This window comes from Mustela nigripes, chromosome 8 (genome assembly GCF_022355385.1).
Source record: "Mustela nigripes isolate SB6536 chromosome 8, MUSNIG.SB6536, whole genome shotgun sequence".
NCBI classification, from domain to species: Eukaryota; Metazoa; Chordata; class Mammalia; order Carnivora; family Mustelidae; genus Mustela; species Mustela nigripes.
In genome coordinates, this window is record NC_081564.1 from 74,513,230 (window position 1) to 74,532,246 (window position 19,017).

General features: G+C 47.2%; 1 protein-coding gene across 2 annotated transcripts in view; it reads left to right on the forward strand.

The window, feature by feature from the left end:
* Nucleotides 1-19,017, forward strand: part of NEDD4L (NEDD4 like E3 ubiquitin protein ligase) — a 328,382-nt gene that overhangs the window by 100,075 nt on the left and 209,290 nt on the right. For both annotated transcript variants that reach the window (XM_059409742.1, XM_059409741.1), the window contains one exon: nucleotides 6,584-6,657. In XM_059409742.1, coding sequence (XP_059265725.1) covers nucleotides 6,584-6,657 — 74 coding nt within the window. Of the gene's footprint in view, nucleotides 1-6,583; nucleotides 6,658-19,017 lie in introns of those variants that run through there.

The following is a 19,017-nucleotide window of genomic DNA, read 5'->3' on the forward strand; positions in this document are numbered from 1 at the left end:
TTACTGTGTAGTAGGCACAGTGTGGGCACTCTCTGTATGTTGGCTGATGTAATTTTTAAAGCAGCTGAAGTTAGTGGACATACATAGAACTTGGGTATGTATTTTAGGGTGTAGAGCTACTGATCATCCCTTTGAACCAGGAGGTGTTTACTGTGAGCCTGCAAGTGTCGTGGGTAATAGTGAGAACGATAAATACACTGTAGAATATGGAAGATAAATGCGTAAATTAATTTAGGGACGAAGGACCAAGACGTGTAGGTCCCTGATGTAGATCTTCCTTGTCTGCAAGGATGGCTGGGGTCCCTGGAGAATCCTGTGGAGAAGGAACACTGTTTCCTAACCCACGTATTACCCTTTGTGGCAGGGGTGGGGTGGGGTGGTGGAATCAGCCACCATTCTGAGGGATAGGGACTAAAATACCAGAAGTTGCCTTCTTGGGGTGTGTGGGTGGCACAGTCGGTTAAGTGTCCGGCTCTTGGTCTCGGCTCAGGTCGTGATCTTGGGGACCTGGGATTGATCCCTGCATCAGGCTCTGTGCTTAGTATAGAGTCTGCCTGGACTCTATCTCCCTTTCCCTCTGCTCCAAACCCCCCGCCCCCCCTGCCCTTCCGCCCCGGCCAGCTGTGTGGGTTCACTCTCTCTCTCCCTGACTCAGATGAATAAATAAAAATCACAAAAAAGAGACCTTCTCAAGGTGGATTCCTAGGAGAAAATGTAAATTCTAGTATCTTTCTCTGAGTTGGAAGTTGAGGTTTATTTTATGATAGGAGTAATTTTGATAGATGATGTATTTTAATAGGCTTTGTTGGGGGGGCGTGGGAATTTGGTAACCCCCTACCCACAGTTAATACGAGCAGGCTTCCGAGCTGGAAGTAGTGGTCTTACAAACGGACCTTTGGAATCCCCCTCTTTTTAAAGCTGGGACTTGGTGCTGTGCCCTCAGCGGTGGCTTATGCACCTTATCTTGTTTTAGGCCTTCAGGAAGAGTTAGAAAATGAAGTGGAAAAGAAAAACACACGTCAAGTGCGTAGAATCGTCTGTGTCGTTCAATGACCATGCGAAAACAGAGGAGTAGTAGCTGGTAGAGACCCCGAGGGTCACGAGCAGACCCACAGTTTTCGGCCTCCCCGCCTCTCTGCCTGCACTGCCCCCGCCCCGTGCAGTCTGATGCCGGAGAATATCTTCGTTGTTGTGAGCCGCCTTCGTTAAATACTGAATTCTGCTGGAGCCGTCACCAGGGCCCACAGTGTCATGCGTAGACATTATGAAAGTAATAAAATGCCCCAGAAAGCCTAGTTGCTGGGCTCGTGGCCCATTGCAGCTGATAACAGTAGTCACCCACCGGATCGTGTGTTTCTTTACGGGGTGATGACGGCTGCTTATCTGTGTACACACTGAGTGTTGATAGGAAGCCCAGATAAGTTTCTGTTGTATGTCTGAAACCCATGTGTCAAAGCAGTTTTTATAGAGCAACATTCTCTTTCCTGCTCCCTTGCCCCATAACTTCGGAGGGAGGTGAAATTTCCTGTCACAGCTGCTTGTAAATAGTAAGTGCTCAACAAAGGCTCTTTCCTCCTTTCACCTCCCAGCTGTTGCCGGGGCGTTACAGAAGAGTGGCCTTTTCACAGCGCCCGGATGGACAGCTCTGTACCTTTGTGAGTTAGCTAAAATACAATCTGTAGGTTTTTATTATGACAAAGGTTAATCACTTTAGAAATACAGAAGCCTAGATTCCTAAGCCTGTGATTTTAAGTTTTTCTTCTTTTCCTTATGTATTTTTCTGGAGTTTCTCCAAAAATTTAATTTCCAAAGAATATTTAATGTTTCAAAAAGAAAAAATGTAGATGATCAGAAAGTTACCCATTATCCAGAGGTAGTCGCTGCTGCTGTATCCTTTCGACATTTTTTTCTCTGCTTATGCATAATGGATATTTATTAAAAATTGAGATTATATTGTATATCAATAAAGGCCAACTCCTATAGCGACCTTCAATATTCAGTGGGAAGAAACAGTACAAATCTATTTCCAGCTCGCTGTCCTGGCAAGGTGGGTAGGTGATGGTACGGGGGAAGGTGAAGTGGAGGGAGTGTCTCCTGCTACGCTCCTTTTTCAGAGTTTTCCCCTTCCTGGCCTTCAGGATTTTCTCTGTCATTGAGCTGGGAGAAGAGAGTGGAGGGAGGATGATCAGAGGTGGAAGGTCTTATGGTTCAGGTCAGGAAGATACATACATCATTTCGGTGCTCCTTCCACTGGCCAGAACTTAGTCACATGACCACCTAAACTACAAGGAATGCTGGGAAATGTAGTCCAAGCAGAACAGCTGTCAACTGCCTTGCTTATCTCTAACTCACTTGTATAACCCATTTCTGAAACGTTTTTTTTAAATAAACCAAGTTGTTTATTTCAAACATGGTCACTTCTCCATCTCAATCCTATGCGAAGCCCCCACCATCTCTTGCCAGATCTCTTTCTAAAAATTGGTGTGTTTCTGTTCTTGTTCCCCATAGTCTGGTCTCACACAGCAACCAAGGTGGTCTTCTAAAAACTCACATCAGGTGTTACCGGTCCCCTGCTGAGAACTTGCCAGAGATGGTTGCCGTAATGCCCACTTTCTAAGGAGGGTGACCCGCTGGGGCTCTGGCCCCACCATACCTCTCTGCCCTTGCCTCTCCTTGCAAGGCCAGACCTGCTCCCTGAGACCTTGGAACTTGCTGTGGCCTTTGTATGAAAATCCCCACCCCCAGCTTCACCCTCTGTCTCCTTTGGTTTCAGCTGAGGTGTGTTTTCTCTCCAAAGGGGCCTTTCCCGACCTCCAGTCTCTCTTCCCCTCCCCCCTGCTTAGTTGCTTTTATTGACCCGTCATTAAAGCACTTACCACCATCAGAAATTCCTGTTCACAATATGTATTTATATTCTGTCTGTCTTCTAGATTGTATTCCTTGAGGCAAGAACTCCATCTTGTTCATATCTGTATCCCTAGATAATAGTGTGTCTGGCACATGGTCGGTACTTAGTAAACACTTGTGGGATGAATGAAGGTCATTAGAGAATCTCACACAATTTTTTTAAGAGATTTTATTGATTTGAGAGAGAATGTGTGCCTCGAGCATGAGCAGGGTGACTGACAGGCAGAGAGGGAAACAGACTCCCTACTGGGCGGGGAGTCCGGCACAGGGGGCCCATCACAGAGCTCCATCCCAGGACCCTGGGATCAAGACCCAAGTTGAAGGCAGACGATTAACCTATGGAGCCTCCCAGGTGCCCCAGAATCTTACACATTTGTAATGACAGTGTTGTAGCTCATTGCACAGAATTTTGCTGTGAACATTTAACTGTCTACATTTGAGGGACTTTTGCATTTTTTTTCCTGATTAAGAAATGCTTTAGTGACTGTCTTTCAGCTGTCCTTTGGTTTGCTTTGTGCACATATCTGTGCTTATTTTCTTAGGTTTGATTCCTAAATGGGAATTTATTTAGTGGAAAGCTATATGTACAAAATTTTCAAGTCTCTGTAATGTATTACCCTTTGCCCGCCAGACCCTCAATTTGTGTCCCCCATGTAGTTGAGAGCCCTGGCATACATACAGCTCACTTTCAGGAGCTCCGGAAGCTCGGCGGGGCAGGGTGGAGGTGGGGCATTTCGTCTGTCTGTACTGCTGTACCCTAGATCTTAGAACAGGTGCTCATGCTTACCAGATGAATAAATCAGCTTCCATAAAAAAAATTCTACTTGTTCCTTCAGTGAAGTTTATTTTTACTCATTTATTCATATAAATGTTCCCTGACTTCAAAATGTGTGCTTTTTGAAAAGTTCTGCCCAGCGTAAGAATCAAGAACATTCCCCCAGTGTTAATACAAACCTTGGGGAAGCGCCGTGAGCTGGGCTTATCTTAGTGCTCAGAACCCAGACCCCATGCACTTGAGCCCCCTCTCAAGTTGGTGGCAAGTCCAGGACCACTGCCTGGGATTTTTGAGACTCCCAAGGGCTAGGAGATAAAGAGATTGTGTCTTACAGAATCCTTATCTTTTGTTCTGTGACTGCGCGTGGATTTGCATCCCAGATAGCCCCTTGTTCATTCCCCCCAATGCGGTGACCAGTGCCTGCCTGAGATGGAAAGACGGCCACCCTGCCCCAGTTGGGTATGGAAGGTCACTGTCTGGACGGCCAGATCCACCGCCTCCTTCCGCTAGCACTGGCCCGGAGACTTCGCAGTTCCCTTAACACCGTCCACCTTCTGCGGGTACCGGCTGAGTTGTCCCCTCTCTGCACAGGGGTGTTTGTGGGAGACTTGCTGGTTGGAAGTCTTTGTCATGGAGTGGGGGAGGCCCAGAGAGCTGGGATGCGGGGAGGCAGCGAGACAGAAAAGTACGTTCCTCTCCAGCTGTTTCCTGTCCTCGTTTCTTCTGAGTGGTTCCTGGAACATTCCCTCTCAGGTCAAGTCTTAACCCCTTCGTCTGGCAGACGAGGATCTCGTGTTCACCCATGATTCGCAGTTTGTACACCTCAGTGGGCCTTAAACTCTTCCCAGTGCTAGAAACTCTACAATACAAGGTGCTGCCAGATTTTTACCCATGTGTTTAAAAAAAAAAAAAAAATGCATCCACTGCGGCATTCCTTGAGTCCAGGAGGTCATCAGAGATGTCTAATGGGAAAAATAATAAGGTCTAATGATGGGCGGTGGGGTGCAGTGTGCCTGGGTAATAGCTGTGCTAACCGGGAATCCTTGATGACCGGCGGTGGAGGTGAGTGGAAGGAGAGAGGTCAGGGCTTCAGTGCCTGCTTAAATAACCAAGGGAAGGTCACTTAGCCCGGAAGCCTTGGGAAGCCCTTGGAGACACTGCCAGGCTGTAGCAAAGCCATGTTTTAGTGATCCCTCCCTTGTCTTAAGCCTTTCACGAGGCCCGCCAAGCGCACGAAATCCAAGCTGGAGTGCAGACCTCATTTGGAAAGGGATCATAAGCACACATGAGTTGGGAAACCTATTTGCGTCTCTACTGTGTGTGCGTGTGGGCAGCCTTGTGACAGGGGTAGGTGGTCTGAGGGAGGGAGGGAGGGAGAGAGGGAGGGAGGGATGGAAGAATCCTGGAAAGTAACCATCTCCAGCACGGTTCGGTTGCTCAGTGTGTGTACAGCTCATTGACCAGGTCTCCGTGGCCGCCTGTCTCCATGTTTAATTTCATCCTGCGTCTTTCAGCATAGTCTGTGTAATTGTTTGGATCTTCTTTCCTTCAGCCAGGTCCTGACCGAACACATGGATAGATGGCTTGCTTTCACAGTCCCTTCTCTCTTGTCCCTCGGAGGTCCTGTCCCCAAGGGCTGCACCCCCGGCCCTTTCCCTTCCTCCCCCTTCCTGGGTTTGTTCTCCTGCGCCCGTGGTTGTAACCACCAGCTACCACGCTGCACTGATCACTTCCCTGTCGGACCCGTACCAGATGTCCTTCCCCTGTATCTAGTTTTTTGTTTTTTTTTTCTCCCCCACCTGGTGGTTTCGTAGATGCCTTGGATTCAACTTACTCTTGTCTTTTCAGTTCATGTTAACACTTAGTGACCCAAAACTGAAACTTGAGAACAAGCCACCTCCTCTAGCCTGGATGTCTTAGCCCTTAGCTATCATCACTCTAATCTGTGTCTTTCGGTGTCAGGCTATCAAGGGATCCTGCCCTATGGGTCTGCCCAACCCTCATAGGAGACCGTGAACCTGTGCATATCTATATTTTAGACCTCGCTTAATATCCAATTGGAGTAGGAGCTGTTCAGAGAATGTTGGAATGAATGAATGAATGAATTGGTGATTTCTGAGAGGATTTGAGATGATTTCCACTTAAGATAAAGCTCTTTATTTTTTTTTTCCTTCTCATTGCAACTGAGGAATTATTTTTGCTTGTTTAGAGCCAATGTGATGGAACTATCGTTTTGAGGAAATCTGTATACCACATGAAATTTTTTTCTGTCTCAGGCAATGTGCACAAATGTACAAATTTCTGTGGAGGAATTACTAAAGTGAAAAATCAAGGAGCTGTTTATTAATAACTTCTTCATTAAAGTTAAAAGATCTGCGTGGTTTCAAACGTATGCTTGTGTTCTTGCTGGAGAACTGAGAAATCTTTCACTGGGTCAGATCATTGATCTGCATGATGTGGTTTGAATTAAACTTGTGCTTAATTAACCTGGGTACTCCAAATTTTTTTTAAAAGATTTAATTAATTATTTGAAAGAGGGAGAGAGCATGGGCGAGGGGAGGGCAGAGGGACAAGTGGATTCCCCACTCGAGCGTAGACCCTGACTCAGGATTTGATCCCAGGACGCTGAGATCATGACCTGAGCTGAAATTAAGAGTTTGGATGCTCAACTGACTGAGTTACCCAGGCACCCCGGGATGTTCTAAATTTCTGGGGCTATGGGATTTTAGAGCTGGAATGTTGCATTTTGAACTTCAGTGTAAGGAAGAGTCGCCTCTGTTCAGTTGATTGGTTTTGTGTCCCTAGGACTGGTCCGAAGAGAAATCATTACCTTTGCATATTGGATAAAGCAGTGACCTATTGAAGGTCCACTTCTTAAACTTTTCTTTTCTTCTCCAACAGGGAGAGTCGCGTATTCTCAGAGTGAAGGTGGTTTCTGGAATTGATCTCGCCAAAAAGGACATCTTTGGAGCCAGGTATGTTCGCTTTGTTTTTGTTTTTGGTTTTGTAGGCTTCGGATGAGTTAGGCAAGCACTTTCCAACCTGAGGCAAGCATCAGCTGACCCCTGGAGGCCTTCTTAAGACAAAGATTGCGAGCCCCCCCTTCCCCCCCGGAGATTCTGGGGGAGCGATAGCAGAGGAGTGCTGAGACCGCCGGGCCAGGGACCGCGCTTTGTGCAGGGGTCTGCCTTCCATCTGGCTTGATTTCATGAGGAGACTGGATTCCGTTTTCTGTGTTTCTCTGTAGAAAAATACAGTTTGGGAATGTTTATTCATTTTAATACAATCCTTTAAAAAAAAAAAATCCCTAGTTTTTGAGACATGAACAAAAAATCCTTTGTTCCTAGCAGAACTGGGTATTCTCTGGCTTGTATGATCTGATTGGAGAAATGTGGTAATGAGTGAGTGAATTTGGTGATTTCTGGGCCTTTTCTGGAAGCACTGGCAGCTGATCTCTCTGTGTCCTTAGCTTTTTTTATTTTGAATACTGTGCCTGATAATCCTTTATCTTGAAATCAGTCCTTTTGTTCCCACTGTCTCTGCCGGTTGTCACAATAAGTCATTGGACCAGTAGCACGGTGAGGTTAGAGCCACTGAGAACTGGGATTTGGACCAGATTTTGGAGAACAAAGACCTTTTTGAACTTTAGACATGGAGGAGACATAAATTATAAGTGTTTGGTCCTACTTACTTGCCCTGACTGATAGGACTTTCTCCTGGAAGGTTACTGCTTGCCCAGGGGGCTTGCATGTCAGCAGTGTAGGAACAGGCCCCCGCCCCCCTCTCCGTTTGAGTTGGGAATGCTGTGTGGTTGAGCCGTGAGGGCCGCGGTGGCTGCTGGGGACAGTTAGCTGTTGCTGGAATCCACTCACTGGAACATCCGTTTCTTTCTGTGGGGCTCTGCTGTTGCCCGCAGTCACCCTCTGGCTTCAGGGCCTCCATGTGATGCTGGACATTCTGTAATGGGGTCTCACCTTCCTGCTTGCCCAGCAGAAGCCCCTTTCTGCCCTGGCTAGACAGACCTCTTGATTTTCTGTCCTGTATCTTCACGGACACATTTAGCTTTTCCCATCCCTATAAGTTACTTTAGTAGCACCTGGAGAAATTATTAAAAATGGATAAATAAAGTTGATGCAAGATAATATTCGCGAGCTATCTTATTAATTTCCCCATACTTGGGGCAACCTGGTGGCGCAGTTGGTTGTGTGTCTGACTCCTGATGTTGACTCAGGTCGTGAGCACGTCTCACCTGCAGGTTCCTTCTCCTCTCCTGCCGGAATGAGTGCTCGAGTACTTTACTGGTCTGGCTCCTACCAGATGAGACATTTACAGGAGACTGCGACCTCTCGCTTGTGTTGATTACTGTACAGAGCACTGTGACCAGGACTGGGCAGATTCTCTCTTAATTGAAACGTTTTATTGAAACATTTGCATGCGTGACGGGGGGCTCAATCCTAGAACCCCAGGATCATGACCTGAGCTAACGGCAGATGCTTAACAGACTGAGCCACCCTGGCGCCCCTGTGCTTTGTTGTCTTAGTTTAATAGACATCCTACTTCCTGCCTTCCTCCTCTGCTCTCTGTGCCTCCCTCAGGGTCTTTCTCTGAAGCGCCGTGGTTCTTTTAGGACCCATTCACCAGCGAGTGAGCTAAAGCGGAAAGGTTTGGTGGCAGCGTGCAGTTCCCGCCACGTTGGCATTTCTCTCTAGAATGGCCCCGTTATCACCTTCTTACTCTGCCCCATGACCTTCATTCTCCTCCACATTGTCTTGAGCAAATCCTCTCAAGCTCCGTGTGACCTGGTAGCTTGTACAGAGCAGGGATCACTGTTGCCTGTAACTGGTGTGCAGGGGTCTGGGGAGAGCCCCGGGGCCTCTCCGCTCACCTGGCAGCTCTCCTGTGATTGGAGGCAGAAGTCACAGGTGTGGGTCTGTGGTGTGTGTCCCCTGCTGTCTGCTGGGGTGAAGCCCTACTAGCTGTGTCCTTCTGAACCCCAGGCTGGTAAGGCGCCCCCCTCCCCCCATCACCTCAGCCCGTCACTGAACCTCCCCCATCTGTGTTCCCCATTCTCCCTTTCCAGGGAGGGAGTGGACAGGAATGGGAACCCTGTTGTGGAAAGGATAATGGATGGAGAAAGAAGGCGAGTGTTGGCGAGCCGTATCATCAGAAATGCCTAAGTCATGGAAACCACATAGACTTGGAGATTTTGAAAAGATAGGATTTACTCTTTTTTAATAGTTTTTTCTGTTTTGTTTTTGTTATTTTTATTTTTTTTTTTTTTAAGAGAACGAGGGAGAGAGAATTCCAAGCTGACTTGAGCCAAAATCAAAGTCTGATGTTTAACTAAGCCACCCAAGAGCCCTGAGACAGGATTTACTTCTCTGGGGTTCTCTCTGCTTTGTCTCCAAGGGAGGCTGCTTGCCCCGGGGTGTGTGTGTGTGTGTATGTGTATGTGTGTGGCTAGGGGCTGGGCTGGTAGTTGGGGCACAGTGACTGGTGGGGGAGGGGCGGGATGTGTTGGTCCGAGGTGTGACGAGCACCCCATCTCTCCCAAGTGAGAGGCTGCCTAAGGCTCCACTTCGGAGGACTGGGGTTTGTGGGCCCCCGGTATCGGACCTGCCTGTCCGCCAGGGCAGCTGATTCACCCTCTAGGCCTATACCTGAAATGCCCTTCTTTTCCGCATTCTTTGTCCCAGTCCTGCACTGAGAATACAAGATCATTTTCCCGCTTCCTTCCAGCAGAGTCTGACTTCATTAAAAGAGCCTTTGTTTAAAGAAGATTCGGTAATCGAGCTGTGGCTCTCCTTTGACTGTCTGAGCATTTGGTCTGTGTGGAAATGGCACTAGCAGAAAAAGGTTTTCTTTTGGGCCACACCTTTGGGTCAAAGAAGGGCAGCCATATAATCCGTCAGCTAAACAGGGACGCTTTTGTCTGCAAGAAATGCTACGTTGAATGTGGGAGATCAGGGCATAGGATGTATATGGAGACTGGTCACCCCAGGTAAAAGACCTCCAAATTTGATGACCCAGACTGGGGCGGGGTTGGGGGGGGGGATGCTGTGTGATTCCCTCCCCCCCGCAAAGCTGAGGAAAAGAAAATCTTAACTCTTAAAACAAAGACATACCACCTGTAGATGCCAGTACGATATGCAAAAGGAAGTAAATCGTGTTGTTCTAAAACATGGTATACATGGGGTACCTGCTGCCATTTTGGAAATGGGTCCATTGTCTTTGTGAGGTAAAGTGTGGTGTTGGGGAATCAAGGAGGCATCTTTACCCTGGAAGTCCTCTTGCCCCTCTTCACAGCCCCAATCTCCTATTAAGGTGTATGATTCAAGTCTGTTGGTACCAGGTTCTGCCAGCTTCTCCGGTCTGGTTTGCCCCCCACTCCAGTGCCACCCCTGTCTTCCCAGACTGATCAAATTGGACTGCTCTTTCTAAACGGTGGGTTAATATTCTACCTGAGTGACAAACGTTGAGTCACTGGGTGGGCCATTGGACTAGATGACTGCCAGGCTCTGTCTAAAACCTGAAATGTAATGACTACATACTTCCTAAAAGCCGATTTAAGGAACTTCTCATTATGTTTGAGCTGGCCCAAGTTCTTAAAATGGTAAGTGCGTATCATAAAGTAAATAGATTTCAAATAGACTTTACCGAGTAAGATCTTAGTTTGTGGTGGTTTTCTGTTTTGTTTTGTTTTCTTGTTTTTGTTTTTGATTTTTGTAAATTTTAGAATACCTTTGAGTTTCAACCTGTATGCTTCAGGTAAGCTTGTATCTCAGGACTCCTAACTTGTTGTCATGGGCTTAAGTACTAACTGAATAGGGTCCTTTTAATACAAGTTTTAGTGCTACGTTCCCCTTTTCCTCCTGAGCTGTGATCGGTCATTTGAGGTTACTTAGAATCATCTGAGACCATAAAGCGCTCCTTCAAATTGAGCAACAGTGGCTGAGACAACTAGAATTTCATGCTTTCATACCGAAGATTTCAAGACTCTGATATCACACTTGGGTCAGTGTATTTTGCCTGTTGAACTGTTAGCATCAAGTTGCACTTCTCTGGGTTGCTGTCCTTTTTTTTTTTTTTTTTTTTTTTTTTTGGACAAGTGGTGATTTGAAATGCAGAACATAGACGCACTCGAGGGCATGGGAGGGATGTGGCCACAAATCCTGGTGTTGGCCAGTGACGGGGCCAGATGGCTCTGTGGCTCTGCCTCACCTCCGTCCCATCTTCTAGATTGAAGTTAACATTCCTCTGCATTGGCTTCACCTGTTTTTTGTTTTTTTTTTTAACTGGAATATTCCACAGTGAATTACATCATGACATCCAGTCCCTAAGTACTTCAGCCTGTACCTCGAAAAAGGGGCGTATTTCTTTATAACTACAACACAATTTTCACAAAATTAATAGTAATTGCCTAATGGACTCTCTTACCTAGTCTATGACCTGAATCCCCCCCAGCCATGCCCACGATGTTTTTCACAGCGGGCCCTTCAGAGCAGAATTCATTTGAGAATCACATGTTGGGTTTAGTTTTGGTAGGTCACTTAAGCTCCTGTTCATCTAGAATTCCCCTTTTAAGTGCCCTGGAATGGTCAGTAGGTTGTCTCCCCACACTCACTTGTTTCCTGTGGTATCATTTAACATACTTTTTCTCCTCCTGGGTTTTCTGTGGGGTTGGGTCTAAAGGCTCAGTTGGAGCATCTGGGTGGCTCAGTCAGTTAAGCATCCGACCCTTGATTTTGGCTCGGGTCCGGATCTCTGGGTCCTGCGATGGAGCCCCTGTTGGGTTCTGCACTCAGCACTGAGTCTGCTTGAGATTCTGTCTGTCTCTTCTGCCCCTCCTGCTCCTGTGCTTGCTGTCTCTCTCCTCTGTAAAATAAATAAATCTTTACAAAAAAAAAAAAGGCTTGATCAGATTCAGTTTCAGTACTGGGGACAGAAATGGGGTTGCTGTCTGCTCGGGAGGACCAGTGTTCGGTTGTCGTACAACCGACAGTGCTACGACAAGATGGATCCCAGGTTTAATGGGGGGCCGGTCTGTCCATTCACAGTCAGGACTTTTCCCCCAGGTAACGAGCAAGAAATGGGTGGGGCAATATTTTGGCTACATGCTTTCACTAATCACTTTCTTTCCAAATCAGTTTCGTTTCCTTTTCTCCATTTTTTGAAAACCTTGTATAGCGGAAGTTTCCCTTCACCCAGTTGGGAAACCTTGAGACTTACGTGTACCTTGAGAGTCCCCTTGATAAATTGTAAGCCCTTTTAGGACGTCATTAGGCTGGAGTTTGCAGCCTCTTGATCCCTGTGGGCTAGACTGAACTCACAGGTGTGTGTGTTTGGCCCATGGAGCACTAAGACATAAAAATCCCGAGCCAGCATTTGGGAGATTTCTTGTCCGAAATCCATTATGTCCCGCCTTCTGGAAAATCTTGGCAGTCTAGACACCCAGGGTCATGCAGCTGAAGGTATCTCCTGGATGAACTCGTGAGATGGGGCCATGACCTCTTGGCTGCCAAGGCCCACTTGTCTCCCGACCTCCCCTGCTGACGCAGCCCTGAGCTCCCTGGAGGGACAGACCTGTGTTTGGTTTTGATCCCTGCACTGGCGGTCTTTAGCTTAGAGAGCGGACTACCCCTCCCCCCTCCCCCCAGCACAGGGATGTGCTTAGGTGGGCGCAGGGCCCCTTACACTCAGCTGAGACGGTGTTTGTGATGTGCAGCCGCTTGCAAATCGGCCTCCTCTCTGGAGGCCTTGAACCTCCAGGGCATTGCTGTGAATCACAACATCAAGTATTTGTCTTAGAAATCCCTGCACGTAAGAGCTCATACGGTTACTCCTGTGCATGCCCCAGACCCCCTCACCGTCAGACCGTTCATTCTAGCCGCGCACCCACCCGGAGAGGACTTGGGAGGATCTTGCCCGCCTCCCCTCTCAGGTTGAAACCTCTTGTGTTCTGTACAAAGCGCACACCACTCTTTCCGCATTCATGTTTACTTTCCTGGTCTTTGAATGCACGAGGCTGTGCCACGTCCTTAGAAAGTATGTCGGTCGTGGCTTTGCACCCGCTCGGCCCACGCGGTTTCCCAGAGCGGAGCGATTCGAAGCGGCAAATGGGTCAGTCCGGGTGGAGGGCCAGTGCGTTTCTATTCTGCGCCAGCCCCGGGCTCGCTGTGTTACAGCTCGTGTCCTCAGACACTTCAGGATGCTCTTGAATCGCTGGGAGAGCTGTGCCTTGCGGGGACTGTCTGGGACTTGGAGAACTCCTGATAGACTGGCCTGTGTGTCATCTCAGGTCGGGTAAGGCAGGAGCGAACCAGACAGGCTGCACTTACAGACCACGCTCCGACGTGGTGTTCAGGAGAAGCCCGCACTCGGAATCTTCTGCTTGGCCTTCACTCTTGATGCTTGAACGTGTGGCCCTTGTTCCAGGAGCCTCTGCTCTGCTGTGTGGCCCGACAGGAGCAGAGGGAATCATCGGAGGACGCCCTGCACTCATTGTCACCAGAGTCGAGAGCAGTGTGCCTCGGTCACTGGGTCTGTGCGGCAGAGATTTGGATGGCTCAGGAAGATGACGGGCACCAGCACATGGTAGATGGGCAGTAAATTTCGGTTGTCGGGTCATAGTGGAGCCCGAGAACGTTGAAAAATCAAAGGTACTCATGAGCACTGCTTGAATCCCCTCATGTGAGGGCAGAGGGCAGCTCTGGGGATTGGTGGTGAGTGGACATGTGGACTGGGGGGGGGCTGCCCCTTCCTCGCTCCTCCCCCTTCCCGGCTGTCCACCCCCTCCTGACTCCTTCCTCCCCCTCCCTTCTCAGGTGCGGGTCTTCGCCCGGATGCCCCCCTCCCCCCCAGCCGGCACCCCAGTCCCTTCAGTCTCGCGTTCTCCCAGGGCGCTCTCTGTTTGTCTCCACCATCTTCCTTTTTGGGGGGAGGTTGAGAAAGCGGATAAGAAGCTAAGTGTAGGCAAGGCGGTGTGCCAACTGGAGATGAGTCAGAAACGAAAGCATTTCTAAATGTGTAAGACAATGAACACAATATTTATCTTACAAAAATTGAACTTCACAACCAGGCCTGCAGAAACACAGCCGGAAGGCACCGCGCGTGCAGGGAGGTCCGGCGTGGGGACAGCAGAGGGCCTCCGCTGCCGCTTTCTCACCCAAGGAGGAAAGAGAGTTTTCTCCACCAGTGTTTTAGGCAGTGGAGGTGGCCGGCCAGCCCATCCTCAGTGGCCAGGCCTCCAAGAGGCCTTGGGCATAGCTGTCCGGGACAGCGATGCGTCAGCGTTGACAAAAATGCCGTTACTGAAGGTGGAAATGCACTGATACTGAACCTGAAAGAGACCCTTTTAAAAATGGGTACAGCTCTCTGGACTCCAATGGCACTAGCTTTCTCAGATGCAAATCTCCTATGTTACCCTACTTCACCTTCTTTTAAGAAACACTGTCAGCAAGTTTCATGACATTTCTACTTAGGGTTTATATTTAGGGGAGGGGTCTGGAAGATAAAATTTGTAAGATGGCTTGTAAGGGTGAGTGAGCTGGCAGGGTCTTAACTGGGAAACACAGCCTCCTCTGAGAGCTGTACGTGGTTATCCGAACTGGGGGCCAGCATGCTTCTTCCAAGGTCAGGTAGCAGAGAGCTTCGGCTTGGCCCGACTCTCAGAGACACGCGGAGGCAGCCAGGCAGGGTCCGTTGGGCCGGCTGTGTGCCAGCAGCCCACGGGCCCTCGGTTGCCAGCCCCTGCGAATAGAAGCTATTGATTCTCTACAACGTATATATTTAGAACTGGGAGTGCCAGTGTTATTCTGTCATGATTTTCAGATTAAACTGTTACAGAGAGCTCCTGGTCAGTGGATGACAGACAGGAATTGAGCCAGTATTGACTTTTTGGGCGTGGAGGAATGGGGGTTCTAATCTCTCAGGAGCCTTTTGTTCTTTTCCCCTCTTCAAGGGCAGCATGCTTACGGTATAATTTATGGAACTTCCTGATTTTTTTTTTTTAATTAAAAAAAATTTTTTTTAAAGCTTTTACTTATTTATTTGAGAGACAGCATGCACAAGTGGGGGGAGGGGCAGAGGAGAGGGAGAAGCTGGGGCTTGGTCCCAGGACCCTGAGATCATGACCTGAGCCGAAGGCAGGCACCTAACTGACCGACCCACCCAGGTGCCCCCCTTGTGGAACTTTTTAGATAGGCACTGTGGCTTTCGACGTCTACAAATGAATGCAACTGTCAAAACGTTTCTGGCCTAGAGAAAGTGATACTCACTGCTTTGTCTATAAATACGTGAATAATAAAGTATTTCTACGTGTATAAGCAGATGGGCAGTCGCATAATTTAAATTAGTGTATTGCAATTAAACTATGGCCCGTTTTCTTCATGGAGTATCTTTTAGACTTAGGACCTTTGTGCACGTAATGTTTAGTAAGGAGTCTGCCGTGTGTAGCTCCTCAGTAAATTATTAAAAGAACTGGCATTTCTTCTGTATAATATCAACACAAGAGGTACAAAATGCGCCTTGCCTCTTCAAATGAGTGTGTCCTCGCTCTCCTCCTGGCACGCCAGGAGCCATGGGTAGTAAAGTGCCTGAAGGATTGTTTGCCTTTCTTCCTTTCCTTGTTCAAGGTGCAGTACTGTACTTCCCCTTTTGAAGAACTGATGACTATTTCAAGTCTGTTATTTTAGACAGACTTAGTAAGCATTCATGATAGGAAAACAGAAGATTTGAAAGAAATGCTACGTTTCACGTTTGGGGGCAACTGGTTGTGAAATCAGAAATGAGTGAATCTTAAAAACTTGACCTTGTTTTTTTTTTTTTTTTTCTTTTTGTTTCTGCTAGTGAGAAAATGATACTGTTGGTTATACATTCTCCGCCTCTGACTTGTAAACTCCTGGGAGTTCATTGTGAACAGTGGCTTTAATGTTGTTGAAGTGATTTTAAATGTTATCTAGACAGTCTGGAGAATAAAAAAGAAATTCGCAAATTCCTTTCTTCTGGAATGAGTTACGGGCCCCCCATAGTGTGATTTCGTTTTCTCTCTTATTAAATACACAGTCAGACCAGCTTGAGATGTGAATGACGAGTGAGACCATACAACTCAGGATCTTTGGTTTGCCCTTACACTGCTTCTTGGCATGGAATGTCAAAATATTTGAAACTGTTCTTTTTCTGGAATGATCTGTCTTCACCCGTGGCTCCAGTGACTCCCCAGGCATTTGAGCTGGAGACCTGTGAGTTGTCCTTGTCCTTGTCCTTGACCTTGTCCTTGACCCGCTTGTCCCTCCTCCCCACCCTCCAGGCTGGTCCCCATGTTCGTGTAGAGGACTTCCTTGATGCGGTTCACATCTGCCTTCTTTCCTGGCCCGTCCTCACAGAAACAGAATTCTCTCTCTCTGGCATAGACTGATTTTGGCTCCTGGCAGAACCCTTAAGGATCCCATCAGTGCATGCTGCGGATGAAGGTCCCAGCTCCTTAATCTTGACAAAAGCGCGCCCTGTGCACCCTCCAGGGCATCTCTTGGCCATGACCTCCCCAGGCAGCCACACTTAGTGCTGTGGTCCCCTTCAGAGGGGGACCTCTGTGTCCACCCTCCTGTGCCTTTGCTGGTGTCCAGAATGACCACCGTTTTCCCATTTTGCACAGCTGCCTTGTTCTTGTCCTTCATGCTGACTCCCCCATGAGCTCACCCCCAGGCAGATTTCCGTCTCTGCCCACTTGGCTCAGGGCTGGTGGCCCTTTGCTCACCCCGTGCAGCTGCCTATGGGCACACTGAGGTATGGCATTGGGACTTTTCCTCTGCACCCTGCTGTGGTCACTCGCCCAGCACCAATCTGTAACTGCCATCACCCCCCACCCCACCCCCACCCATGCACTTGGCAAACTGCATGTTCCTCTCAGTTGCTGGGCGCCCTTTCTGCCACTAGGCTGAGTTTCTCCTGCTTTGGTGCCCTCCCAGTGATTTATACATGCCCTTTCCTTACCGTTTCATTTAATAATATCTCACTTATTTTATTCTGTCTGTATCTTTAAGACCCTCATTCTTATGAAGGTTATCAATTTTTAATAATACGCAAATTCTTGACTAGCACATGCATTATTTCCAGCTCCTTCCTACTTTGGAACTGCTATACATGCAAAAACATTAAGGAATAACTCACCATTAACTCCTCTGTCCGTGTGAAGCTCACTGGAGAAGAGGAATTGTGAGCATCCCTGACCACGAAGGAAGGTTTCGGGAATCTTGCGGCGCGGCTGTGATGTATTGGGGAGTTACAGCTCCCTCTGGTGGCCATATCATGTGCATTTTCATTCTAGACTGTAAGAATGGTTTTTAGATGTAATTATCTTTTGGAGTTCTTTTTAAATTTAATTTTTTGATTTTTAAAATTAACTCATATCTTTGCTTTAGCAGGTATTTAAGTCATTCTCAAATAGTGACACACACAGGAGAAAGAATGATTTTACTTGAAGCAGTTCCTACTTTTTACATAGTTGGTTTTAAAGTAAACAGTAGGTGGCACTAACTTTATTAACCCCTTTCTCTTTTCCTTGATCTGCCCAGTATTTTTCCTAAACTTGTACCATCACCAAAATGCCACAGACTGCAAAAGAATAAATAACTGACACTGAGAAGGAATGAAATTCTTCAAATGAGGGGGACTGTATTCAGTATGGAATAGACAGTATTCATAGACAGAATGAATCGTAATGTGTTTTTAGCCTCACACGTCGATGGATCAGAACTTAAGCACTTTCTTTAAGAAGGGAATTTCCAGGCTGACATTGTTAATATGGAAAACTAATTAACAATAAACAGTACCGATACCCATGCTAATTATGGGAAACAGGTATAGATCATCTGAAATACTTGTATTTGATTTTGGAATTTAAAAAAAAAAAAAAAAGCTTAAGTTTTTACCACTACAGAGAAGTTAATGGAGCAATTGATGATATGAAAAACTAGATGTTTTTTCTCTTGTTTTCTCTTCTCTGTAGCTACATTGGAAATGATGCAGGGAGGTAAAATTATTTTTCAGATTGATACCCCCCCAAAGAACAGTGGCAGTACTCAAATTTTTTTTTTTTTTTTTAAATTAAACATGCAAGATTTGCTGATTTTCTCTCCGGTATGCTTGGGGGTTTTTGCTTTGAGAAAATTCTGTCAGGTACAGGGAAGAAGTCATTAAGTTGTCCTGGGCGGTCTGCCTAAGTGTGTGTGTTATAGCAAAGGACTTACTTAGACAGAGTCAGGGTGATTCAAACACCCACAGAGGAAAATGGCATAGATCATTTATCTAATTATTTTGCAATAATGTTATTCTCCCTCTTTGCCATTTCTTAACGTCTGCAAATACTGCCAAAAAGCAAAAACCAGAAGAAAGCCACGAGTGCTTTCAGTGGGACAGAAGAAATGAGATCTCTCTGCGGGGAGAAATATTAGGGAGAAAATTGTTGGTGGGAGCAGATACTAAAATAATTCATGTTCTTTTCAGTTGAAGACCTCGAGATTCTTTCTCAGAACTCTTAGGACTGTTTTCTTGAGATAATGTTTTCATGTGATAGCCCCTGATAATACAAGGTCCTACTGTTTTGTCTAGGCACCTTCCCCTGGGGAGAAAAAAACCCGCCAGCCTCCAAAGCAGACAGGTGAATAAACAAAGAATGCCAAGACCATCTCGGCTGAGAAGAAAATGCTGTAGTCGGCAGTGGGGAAGGTGTTCACTGCAGGGTCATCACAGAGGACATCATCATAGCCTGGGCTCCAGCCCTCAGGCAGCTTTCCCCCAAGCCTTTCTCTTGTTCCGTTGTATCCTTTGGGGCCTTTGTGGAAAATCTGAAGCTTGATTTGCAGAGTAGACTCCATAGCGTGTGTCCCTAATAACCATGAGGAATGGCAAGGAAATGTTGCTGGGCCTGATGAGGTTATAAATATTGTCAGGGCCTAAAACCGGGTTGCAGTATTAACATAAACATTGAAGAAAACAGCGTGAGTGTCCATTGGAGAGAGATGAATCGTGTTCCTTCTTTTCCCCAAAAAAGAAACCCAGCAGTGCTCGCGGGCAGCACATCATAGATTCCCAGTATAATAATGAGAACGGCCCGTATGAGTGTTTTTACTTATAAATTAGCATGTTGCCGTGATCTGGAAAAAGACACATGTTTGTGGAGGAAATCTCAGCAGACCTGTCGGAGGCAGGGAGGAAAAGCCTGTCTTGCTTGGCCTTCCACCCCCGGGCCTGCTGTGACAGACACTTTGATGACAGCCCCCCAGGATCTTGTGTGTGTGTGTGTGTGTGTGTGTGTGTGTGTGTGTGTGTGTGTGTGT